The sequence below is a fragment of the Rhinoraja longicauda genome, chromosome 1 (genome assembly GCF_053455715.1).
Source record: "Rhinoraja longicauda isolate Sanriku21f chromosome 1, sRhiLon1.1, whole genome shotgun sequence".
Lineage (NCBI taxonomy): Eukaryota > Metazoa > Chordata > Chondrichthyes > Rajiformes > Arhynchobatidae > Rhinoraja > Rhinoraja longicauda.
Window position 1 is genome coordinate 38,140,590 of NC_135953.1, and position 12,310 is coordinate 38,152,899.

General features: G+C 43.1%; 1 protein-coding gene across 1 annotated transcript in view; it reads left to right on the plus strand.

Annotated features, from left to right (window-relative positions):
• pdzd2 (PDZ domain containing 2) overlaps positions 1-12,310 on the plus strand; it is a 274,116-nt gene that overhangs the window by 228,926 nt on the left and 32,880 nt on the right. Inside the window, exons 18-20 of the mRNA XM_078395102.1 lie at positions 1,036-1,192; positions 3,714-4,531; positions 4,857-5,001. Coding sequence (XP_078251228.1) covers positions 1,036-1,192; positions 3,714-4,531; positions 4,857-5,001 — 1,120 coding nt within the window. The remainder of the gene's footprint in view (positions 1-1,035; positions 1,193-3,713; positions 4,532-4,856; positions 5,002-12,310) is intronic.

Consider the following 12,310-nt stretch of genomic DNA (forward strand, 5'->3'; position numbering starts at 1 on the left):
CCCACCTCCTCTGCCCACCTGCGTGTCCATTCTATAGGACATTTAACCCTGAATATTCAGTTGCCAGTCCCGATCCTCCTGCAGCCACGTCTCTGTAATCCCCACAATGTCATATCTACCGATCTCTAACTGAGCCTCAAGCTCATCCACTTTATCCACTGAGCCTCAAGCTCATCCTGTTATACTTCGCGCATTCATGTATAATACTTTAGTCCATTACTCACCTCAGCTTTCACATTGATTCCTATTACACTTGGCCATACTCTCCTATCCCCTCGTGAGCTTTCTGTCCCGTTAATTCTGGGGACTTTCTTAACTTTTCCTATACTCTCTTTCCCTTTAACTCCATCCTTGTCTTTGTCATTTGTCCCCCCCCCCCCCCCCCCCCCACTATTTTGTTTAAACCCACCCACCAGAAAATAGTTTTATTACATTTAAAACTGTCATGATCTGGAATGCAAATTCTGAATAGATGACAGATATATTTAACAGTAAATTTTGCAAGGGATTTGGATAGATATTTAAAAAGGAAAAATCTGCAGGGCTGGGGGAAAAGCAGGGGAATGGGACTGATTGAATAACTGATTGGCACAGACATAATGAGATAAATAACCACCTACCATAATGCATAATACTGGAAAAAAAAATTAAATCAAATTCAAAATGCAATTGAGATTTGGCTCTCCTATTTACCACATCAGTACCATTAAATAAACTACTTGGATTCAGGCAAGTTGCGTTTTCAGAAACATCCCTGTTGTTGTCTCATATCAATAAATAAAAGGCAAAAGGCAAAATAGTTTTCTTCTTGTTAAAATTTCTGACAACTGAAGAAGGGTTTTTATATCATGATTTAAACTTACAGGTCCTGCATGGCCCCATGGTAATTAATGTCAGACTCAAACTTCTGTGGTGTTGATTGGATAAATTGAAACATGACGAGGGGTCGTCGGTGTGGGCTATGATCGTAGTCCGTTGGAGCTGAATGGTCTGCCTTTGTCATGGGGAATTCTATGTAGTTCCATTCTCTTTCAGCAGGATTCCCTGAGTTCCGAAACAGAACTTTCCCAATACTTTTCGCACAATGTACCTGGACAATCATCATTCTCGGAAACAATGGAAACGGTTTTTGATGAACAACTGAGGCAAAAAAACATAAACAATTCCTTGGATGGTTCTTCTCCGAATTCAGGTTTGACTTATTCTAACTCAGTTTGTTTCTTGATGATACCATGATGGAAACTGATAATTGTATCCTGCTTTATTTTTTTTTAACTTTAACTACTGCCTATATCATGAACATGAAATGACCATTGGAGATATTAATGAATAATGGTTGATGTATGATTCGCACATCTGCTATTTTAACCGAGGCAATGTCCTGTTAAAAGGATACAGGTTAATATATCTATTAAAAACAGTGTCTTTCTCGGGTGTCAATATATAAGTGGTACTTCTTAAGTCATGAACGAATCAGTGGAACTGTAGCAGAAAGCTATTGTATTACACCCTTCCTGCTAAAAGAAACAGTTTTGATGGAGAACAAATATACTGTGGATCTTGAATTTGCTACTTGTGATTCTTGAGAATGATAGTTCATTAGATTTATATTAAATGTTACTGCTATTAATATTAGCACCTTTAAAACGAGTGAATTTCATCTGATTTAAAATGTTAACTGGATGACGATGTGTTGCTGCGGGTAGTGCAGCTGTCTTAGAGCTCTGGCAACCTGAGGCCAATTTTGATCTATGGCTGCTGTTTGTGTGGAATTGCCGATTTCCACTGTGACATCGTGGGTATCATCCCCTGGGTGCTCCAGGCTCCTCCCCTAAGACAAGCTGGTTATTAGAAACCTGGAAAATAGAGAAGGCCATTCAGGCCTTTGAGCCAGCACCGCCATTCAATATGATCATGGCTGATCATCCAAAATCAATATCCCGTTCCTCCTTTCTCCCCATATCCCTTGATTCTGTTAGCCCTAAGAGCTATATCTAACTCTCTCTTGAAAACATCCAGTGAATTGACCTCCACTGCCTTCTGTGGCAGAGAATTCCACAGATTCACAACTCTCTGGGTGAAAAGTTTGGATGTCCACTCTAAATTATCCCCAGAGTAGGTGCATGGGAGAGTCAAGGGGGTGTTGACGGGCAAGTGGCAAAAACATGTTGCAGAGAAATAACTGGGACACTTATGTGGAATGCTCTCTTTGTACATCATTATGAAATATGAAATGAGTACAAAATCAAAGGCTATCACTTTGTGTTTCAAAAGTTTTCTTTTCATTTCTCCTGTTGACATGGAACTATTAGAGTTGCTCTATAGGGAGCCAGTATAGAATTGATGGACCAAATAGCCTCATTCTATGCTATAAAAGTTCTGTGAAACTTATGGTTAAAATTGTCAAATAATTTTTCCTAATTTTATATTTGCCTTCAGAGAGTTGAGAAGATGTGGGGATGTAATTTATAGGACAGAAAAGAACAAAAGAGAAAGAAACAGGTAGCATGTTGACACTTACATAGAATATGGAACATAGCACAGTACAGCACAGGTACAGGCCCACAATGTCAGTGCTGGCCATAATGAAAATCTAAACTGCTCATCTTCCTGGACTTGGTCTATAATCCCTCCATTTCCTGTTGGTTCATACATCTGTCTACATGCCTCTTAAACATTGCTTTTATATCTGCTTCTACCACGTAAAAATCATGTACCTTGCACTTATTATTCTCTATGTAAAAATCATGACTTGTAGATCTCTCAAAATGTTCCCCTCTCATCTTAAAGCTATGAGAGTATCTAGTATTTGGCTTTGCCACAATGCAAAACTCTGCCTACTTTGTCCATAATCTTATATACTTCTACTAGGCAGTCCCTCAGCCTCTGACACTCCAGAGAAAACAATCCAAGTTTGTTCCAGATGTGCTGAGTATCTTCAGCTTCCCTTTTTTTGCTAGAGATTCCAGCATCTGCAATCGCTTGTGCCTCCAAGTTTGTCTAACTGCTCCTTAGAGGTAATGTTCTCAACAGCCTTGGTGAGCCTCTTCTGAACACTCTCTAAACCCTCTATGTCCTTACTGTAATGCGGTGACCAGAAATGCACACACTGCTCCATATGTGCCAAAGGTTTATGCAGTTGTAAGATGAATTCCCAGCTTTTATACTCAATACCCTCACCGATGAAGGCAAGTATTCCATGTGCCTTCTATACCACCTTATCTACTTTATTGTCACCCCAAGATTACACTGTGCATCAATTGTCCTGAGGGCCCTACCATTTACGTGGACTGATTTATGTTGTGTTGTTCAAAGACATGATGTCATTATTCAAAGTTGTGATAAAGAGAAAGAAAATAAGGATGAAGCAGATGTGGCCAGATTTCCTGTTTGATGTCCCCAGAGAATGCTTATTTTCCAGACACAGACGTCATTGTTGTAATGCTGTCCTAAGTTTTGTATGACTTCTATCCAAGGGCAGAGCAGGTCCAGCATTGCAAAGACTCAGCCTGTCGATATAATTAAAGCAGCTTCCTGCTACTACAGCCCTGGAGGTGCACAGAAAGTTGGAGTTAAGACGGGGTGCCTCATGCAGACTGAGGGGCGGAGGAGGGTTGAGCATTTTCTTTGCTTGTCTTCAGTTCTGTTTATGAGAAAAACTTGTGGGTATTTTTCAATGATAATAACAGAACAAATTGTAAATATATTTCCAGTGCTGAAAGAAATTGACGTGTCCAATCCAGTGGATGCCTCTGTCACTGTCACCGGTGGGAAGGCTGCAGTGTCTCACAGCAATCATGCAGAAGCTGCACGTCAGGCCAGCCTGAATGGGAGTCCCAATTCAATCCGCAGCCCTCTGCTACGGCAAAGGAGGGTCATTTGCTACGACGACACCAGTGATGAAGAGGACTTTGTGAAAGCTGCAGAAAACGTTCACTTTCAACAGTCACAGAGGGATCCAGCACAAAAGGCACCCAAGGAAGATTCCGAGATCATCATAGCCACTTCGTCCGTTGAAGTTGACGATGACAGCCAGGATGGCGGGTTGCAGAGGAATATCAGCAGCGAAGGTGCCACGTCACTCTACAGCAGCTCGCTCGAATCTGAGGACAGCTCCTCAATGGAGCAGATGGTCGACTCGCCCTTCATGCCGCTGAAATTCTTTGAATCTTCCAGCTCCACTGAGACGAACCCCAGCAATCTGGGTGTGAAGGAAGGCCAGCTGGAGTCTAAGCGTTCGCCCAAACTGGAACACAAAGCTGTCACCAGAGTAAAGAGCATGATGAGTGTCGAATGCCCACCCAACCTCCTGCGGCAGAAGAACGAGGAGCATCAATCCCACTCCAGCAAGCCCGTGGTCAGGCCACTGCCCCACAGCAAAAGGTGTGCTGATGCCTCGGGACTTTCCCAAACAGAAACCATACAACTCTTGCGCAAAGAGGCAGAATCGTTTGGATTGGATTTGGAAATTAAAGCTTCTCCACTCAGGATTCTGGTAATCAGTTTACAACCGGGCGGAGTTGCTGAGAGAGTAAGTGCTGAAGTTCATCATTGATTATTGTTTAACTAGATAACCGTTTGCACCCCCGGACCTCAAGGTTTTAAGTCTGTTATTTCACAAAAGAAGGTTTATATGGCCAATAAATTTAGAGGGAGCCTAGCCAATTCAAAATCTTAGCCTCATCATTGGTGTATTTGATTCACCGTAATAATGAACTAGTTTGAAATTCATGACGTTGGTTTTTTTTTTAAACAAATCATCTGTACTTGTACTTCAATTTAATACCTAGACTTTGGCTGCTTGGGTAAAGAACAATTTCTGTAACACTTCTATAACTGCGACGTTGCTTTTGTAGGAATCAAAGGGAAAACTAGTCCCTGGAGATGAAGTTGTCATGATTAATGGTTTGCCGGTCTGTAACATGTCTTACCAAGAGACCTGCAGCCTTATGAACGACCTCGCACCGACCATCACACTGGAAGTACGGAAACCAGTTTCTGGTAAGTTCAGGTTTTTCACCATAGAATGAGTTTGCAATTATGATTTTTTTTTTATAAACATATTCGGAAACTACTTTCATAAATAAGTAAATGCAAACAAATTAAACTGCTTGAAAGAAGGATATTATGTTGCACCGTTTTGCAATTGTATTTTGAATGCACCCGGTAGTTTTACCGTACCGTTGTTCTGTTTGGTAGATTATTGCAAACAATATTACTACTGTAGAAAAACATCTTGTGAAATATAAGGTGCTGTTCCTCCAGTTTGTGTGTGGCCTCATTCTGGCAATGGAGGAGGCTCAGGACGGAAAGGTCAGTATGGGAATGGTTAGCACTTGGAGAAGGTGTCTGAGACCTGGCGGCTGTTCTCGGCACGGTACAGGACCTAAACCAAAGCGTCACCTGTCCTTTCCCTCCAGGGATACAGTCTGACCCACGGAGTTACAACGGCACCCTGTGTTTTACTGAACATTCCAGCATCTGCAGTTCCTTGTATCTCTGCTAAATTTGAGTGATTTGCGTACCAGGACACCATGTTCCTCTGAATCCCTACACCTTCCAGTCTACCACTATTAATAAAATACTGATCATGTGGCGGCTCCCAAGGGTCAGGCCACTCCCACATCGAACCCTTCGGCACGGTGATGGACAGGTCCGGGAACAGCCCCCAGCTACGGGAATAAGTAGCAGGGGTTTTGGCGCAAGAGTAGTCTTCAGTCTCTCACTGAAGCGGAGAGTAGTGTGCTGTGTGTAATAAAAGCCTCTACGGAATTTGCCTGGCTCCTCGCCTTCATTCCGGGCCCTTTTTGCGCACCCGCTACAATGCGGGTGAACATAAAACAGTGCGCACATGGGCAGGCCCTTCAGTCCTAACTGTCTGTACTGAACATGTTGTCAAGTCAAACTAATCTCCTTTGCCTGCACAATATCCATATTCCGCCATTCCCAGCATATCCACATGCCTATTTAAAAACCTCTTAAACACCACTATCAAATCTGCCTCCAATACTACCCCTAACAATGCTTTCCAGGCACCCACCACCATCTGTTTAAAGAAAACGTGTTCATCTTCTTAAAACATTGCCCCTCTCACCTTAATCAGTGCATTCTAGTCTTTGATATTTCCATCCTGGCAACAAGATTCTCACTGTGTGTCCTAACTGTAACTCTCAATTTGACATCAGTCCTCTCCTTAATGTCTGATGTTTCAGACAATAGACAATAGACAATAGACAATAGGTGCAGGAGTAGGCCATTCAGCCCTTCGAGCCAGCACCGCCATTCAATGCGATCATGGCTGATCACTCTCAATCAGTACCCCGTTCCTGCCTTCTCCCCATACCCCCTCACTCCGCTATCCTTAAGAGCTCTATCCAGCTCTCTCTTGAAAGCATCCAACGAACTGGCATCTACTGCCTTCTGAGGCAGAGAATTCCACACCTTCACCACTCTCTGACTGAAAAAGTTCTTCCTCATCTCCGTTCTAAATGGCCTACCCCTTATTCTTAAACTGTGGCCCCTTGTTCTGGACTCCCCCAACATTGGGAACATGTTTCCTGCCTCTAATGTGTCCAATCCCCTAATTATCTTATATGTTTCAATAAGATCCCCCCTCATCCTTCTAAGTTCCAGTGTATACAAGCCTAATTGCTCCAGCCTTTCAACATACGACAGTCCCGCCATTCCGGGAATCAACCTAGTGAACCTACGCTGCACGCCCTCAATAGCAAGAATATCCTTCCTCAAATTTGGAGACCAAAACTGCACACAGTACTCCAGGTGCGGTCTCACCAGCATAAGAAACAATCAAGTTTGTCCAACCTCTCTTTATAGCCAATGCCCTCCAATCCAGGCAGCATTCTGGTAAACCTCTTCTGCACCCTCTCCAAATTGCCCACATCCTTCCTGTAATGGAACGACCAGAACTGCACACAATACTCCAAATGCGACCTAGCCAAAGTCCTTTCAGGCTGCAACATAACTTCCTGACTCTTATACTCAATACCCCGATTGACAAAGGTCAGTGTACGATATGTCTTCTTTACCATTCGAACTACTTGTGTTGCCACTTTTGGGGACCTATATTCTTGGACCCTTAGATTCCAATGTATATCAATGCTGTTAAGAATCTTGCCCTTAATTGTATTCATTCACCTTATATTCAACCTCCGAAGTGCAACACCTCATACCTGCTTGCATTAAACTCCATCTGTAGGTGATCTATATCCTGCTACATACTTTGACAGCCTTCCTCAAGTCTGCAACTCCATCAATGTTGGTGACATCTGCAAACTTACTAGCCAACCCATCCACATTTACTTGCAAGTCATTAATATATATCACGAACAACTGAGGTCCCAGCACAGACCTCTGCTGAACTCCACTGGTCACAGACCTCCAGCCACAATTACTTAGCAGGTCAGCAGCATTGCTGGAGAATGTGGATAGGTGACCTTTGGGGTCGGGGCCCTTTTAGAAACATAGAAAATAGGGCAGGAGTAGGCCATTTGGCCCATCGAGCCAGCACGGCCATTCAATATGATCATAGCTGATCATCCAAAATCAACACCCCATTCGGGCTTTTTCCCCATATCCCTTGATTCCCATAGCCCTAAAAGCTAAATCTAACTCTCTCTTGAAAACATCCAGTGAATTGGCTGCCTGCCTTCTGTGGCAGAGAATTCCACAGATTCACAACTCTCTGGGTGAAAAGCTTTTTCCTCATCTCAGTCCCAAATGGCCTATCCATTATTCTTAAAATGTGACTCCTGGTTCTGGACTCCTCCATCATCGGGAACATTTTTCCTGCATCTACCCTGTCCAACCCTCTAAGAATTTTATGTTTCTATAAGATCATATGAAGAAAGACTGGATAGACTAGGCTTATACTCGCTGGAATTTAGAAGACTGAGGGAGGATCTTATTGAAACATATAAAATTCTTAATGGGTTGGAGAGGCTAGATGCGGGAAGATTGTTCCCGATGTTGGGGAAGTCCAGAACCAGGGGTCACAGCTTAAGGATAAGGGGGAAGTCTTTTAGGACCGAGATGAGAAAACATTTCTTCAGTCAGAGAGTGGTGAAGGTGTGGAATTCTCTGCCACAGAAGGTAGTTGAGGCCAGTTCGTTGGATGCTTTCAAGAGAGAGCTGGATAGAGCTCTTAAGGATAGCGGAGTGAGGGGGTATGGGGAGAAGGCAGGAACGGGGTACTGATTGAGAGTGATCAGCCATGATCGCATTGAATGGCGGTGCTGGCTCGAAGGGCTGAATGGCCTACTCCTGCACCTATTGTCTATTGTCTATATTTAAGAGGGAGTTAGATGTGGCCCTTGTGGCTAAAGGGATCAGGGGGTACGGAGAGAAGGCAGGTACAGGTTACTGAGCTGGATGATCAGCCATGATCATATTGAATGGCGGTGCAGGCTCAAAGGGCTGAATGGCCTACTCCTGCACCTATTTTCTATGATTCTATCCCCTCTCATCCTTTTAAATTCCAGCGAATACAAGCCCAGTCGGCCCATTCTTTCATCATACGTCAGTCCCGCCATCCTGGGAATTAACCTGGTGAACCTACAATGCACTCCCTCGATAGCAATAATGTCCTTCCTCAAATTAGGAGACCAAGGTTGCACACAATACTCCAGGTGTGTCCTCACCAGGGCCCTGTACAACTGCAGTAGGACCTCCTAAACTCAAATCCTCTCGCAATGAAGGCCAACATGCTATTGGCTTTCTTCAATGCCTGCTGTACCTGCATGCTTACTTTCAGTGACTGATGTACAAGCACACTCAGGTCTCGTTGCACCTCTCCTAATCAGACACCATTCACCATGACTCTATACCCACTACAACCTAAACTGCCATGCAGTTTTACATTATCAACAGACTTCAGCCATGCATTCTATTTTTTATCAGTTACTGTTATTCTGATGCAAAATATACACCTGAGAGGTAAAGAATGATGTTTTCGTAAAATAAAAAAATCTGCAGATGCTGGAATTCTAAAACAAAAACAGAAAATGCTGGATATATTCAGCAGGTCAGGCTATGTCTGTGGGGTGACAATTTTCTCTCCTAGGCTGAATTGGGTACATGTGCCAATTGATGTTTTTAATACCAGATTTCAGAAACTTTGAGAAATAATCTCTTGTGAAATCTCTTCTGTGGCATGTTCAAAGTTGAAAAACCATTTATAAAAATAAACCCCTTTTTACAAATCAGCATGCTTATTTCTTAACGAAACTCAGGAAATGAGTTGGATGTGGCTTCCCCCAGTAATGGACGGGAAAGTTTGATTAGAGCAGTTTAAATTTGGCATTAGATCCACCCAAATATACACTGCATTGGAATTTTTATTGCTGCGTTGTTTTGCCCAAGTTGACTGTAGTTTAGATTAAAGATAGAGTATGAAAACAGGCCCTTCGGCCCACCAAGTCCACGCTGATCAATGATCACTCATTCACACTAGTTCTGTTACCCCACTTTCTCATCCACTCCTTACGCAAGGAGTAGTAGGGGCAATTTACAGATACCAATTAATCTACGAACCTACATGTCTTTGGGATGTGGGAAGAAACAGGGGCACCTGGAGGAAACCCACAAACTCCACATAGACAGCACCTGAGGTCAGGATTGATCTCGGGTCTCTGACGATGTGAGGCAGCAGCTCTACCAACTGTGCTACTCTAACGCTCTTGACACTTGGCATTTATTATTCTATCTGATAAGGCCTGGGTGTGGTAAGGTATCAAAGGAATATGATAAGACCTGGCACCCAGCATTGTTTTTCTTTTTTCTCTCTGTCTTGAATTGCTGGATTTCAATGTAATTTTTATCTTCACTTTATTCTGAAACCCATCACAGACATTCCCTCCATTCAATCCATCCAGCACACTCTGTTCACTTTTCCAATTCTGATGATGAAGGGTCGTTGATCTGAAATATCAATTTACTTTCTCTCCCCACAGATGCTATAAGATCACCCCTCATCCTCCTGTGCTCCAAGGAATCGAGTCCCAGCCTGCTCAATGTCTTCCTATAGCTCAGACCTTTGAATCCTGGCAACATCCTCGTAAATCTTCTCTGTACCCTTTCCAGCTCGACAACATCTTTCCTTTAACATGGTGCCCAGGACCGAACACAATACTCTAAATATGGCCTCACCAATGTCTTATATAACTGGAACATGGCTCAATACTCTAACCACCCTTCCCGACCCTTCCGAATTTGGCGGAAAGTTTCCGTTTTCTTATTTCATTTCCGCCATTCCGATTTCGCCTCACGTTTTTCCGCAAAACAGTCGGTAATTGCAATTTGTCAATTCGGCCGCTAGAGGTCACTAGGGGTTCCGCGAGAAACCCCCCCCCCCCCCCCGCCCTGGAAGTCTCCCCGAAAATGTGGCACCTAGGCTGGGCAAGGCAGCAAATCTCGTCCACATTGGGACTTCCATGGCCGATCGGTGGGTTGAATTTGCAACCTGCGGCCGGGGCTCTGGAACTCCAGCCCAGCTGGAGCCAGCACATCTATCCCCATAGCCGACTTCCTTGGCCAGCTAGATAAACCAGCAAAGCTCTGGAACCAAGAGTGCCAGAAAATCAGTGGTGGAACTGTAATGAGTAAATATTAAATTTAAGTGCAATATTATATAACTATATTAATTAATTAAGACGGGGTTAAAATATAAAACACAGCAGAAAAGCCAATTACCACCTTTTTGGGCTGATTATCAATTAATGTGCGAATTTACTTCAAGTACTTCTGTATGCTTGGTCGAGTCACATATATTAACTCTTTCTTCATAACTTAGTCATACATTTTATGACCATTGTTCTTTTATTCAATACTAAGAGAATTGGGATGTGTAAGGAAAAAGCAAAATAGAAAAAACAAAACAAAACAAAATTTTCTTTGTGTTGCATAAAGTAGCTCTGTTCAATAACCTTTCTATAAATAGCAGAATATACTCATGATAGGCCTGACATTGTACATGTAGTCCAAGAACTACAGACTGTTGGAAATAATCATCGTTTTTCACACATGAACGTAGCACAACGAATATGTGCATTTGGCATGCATTTTTTTTTTGTTGCTGAAAAGTTGCATTATGCACCATATTATGAATTTTGATGTAAAAGTCTGAATTTTGAACAACAAAATTATGAATTTGTAAAATCAAATGTTGAGAGGTCTGCTCTGACTGTATATCGTATCCCTCAGAATACTCTCTAGAAACTTTCCAACCACAGATGTTAAGCTCACTGGCCTATAGTACCCGACATTTTCACGTGACTCTTCTTGAATAAAGGCACAACATTTTCCACCTTCCAGTCTTCCGGCACCTGTCCTGTATTTAATGACGACTCGGAAATTTCAACCAGGGCTCCCACAATTTTCTCTCTAGTTTCCCACAATGTCCTCAGATATATCTGATCAGGCCATAAGGTCGTAAGGGATAGGAGTAGAATTAGGCCATTTGGCCCATCAAGTCTTCTCCGCTATTCAACCATGGCTGATCTATCTCTCCCTCCTAACCCCATTCTCCTGCCTTCCCTGGAGGTTCCTGGCCCTGGAGATTAGTCTACCTTCACACACGATAGTACCTTCAGCACCTCTTCAACCGTAACACTGAGTGCTCTTCAGACACTTCCATTGAGTGCCTCATGCTACTCCGTCCTCCTGTCTTTCTCATTGGTAAATACAGAGGAGAAATGCTCATTGAGGACCTTGCCCATTCCTGTGGCTCCACACAGAGTTGACCGGTTTGATTCCTGAGGGGTCCCACTCTCTCTCTTGTTAGCTTTCTTCCCCTTATGTATGTATAAATTCTCTTGGGATTGTCCTTCGCTGTTGCCGTTTCTTTTTTTGCCCTTCTGATTTTCTTTTTTAGTTTGCCCTTTTGATCTGGAAGCTCCTCCAGGGATACACTTGATCCCAGCTGCCTATTTCTGTCCCATGCGTCCTTCTTATTCTCGACCAATGACTCGATTTGCCTCTGTCAAAAACCTTTAGTTTTTAGCAATGTTAGATATTTTCTTAATGCAATTTTTGGATGTGCCCGTCTCTGAGAAGGCCAGCTATTATTGCTCGTTCTAAATTACCTTTAAGAACGTGGTGATGAGTTTCAGATCATCATTTGAAGGTATTTCCACAATGCTTGTGGGTGGGGAGTTCCAGAATTTACACCCCTTTTCTATAAAAGAACGGTGATCTATTTCCAGGTCAGGAGGGTCTGTGACTTGAGGAGAACCTGCAAATGCTGGGATCCCCATAAGCATCCCTTGGCCACAAACTGTGGCTTGTGTTTGTTACC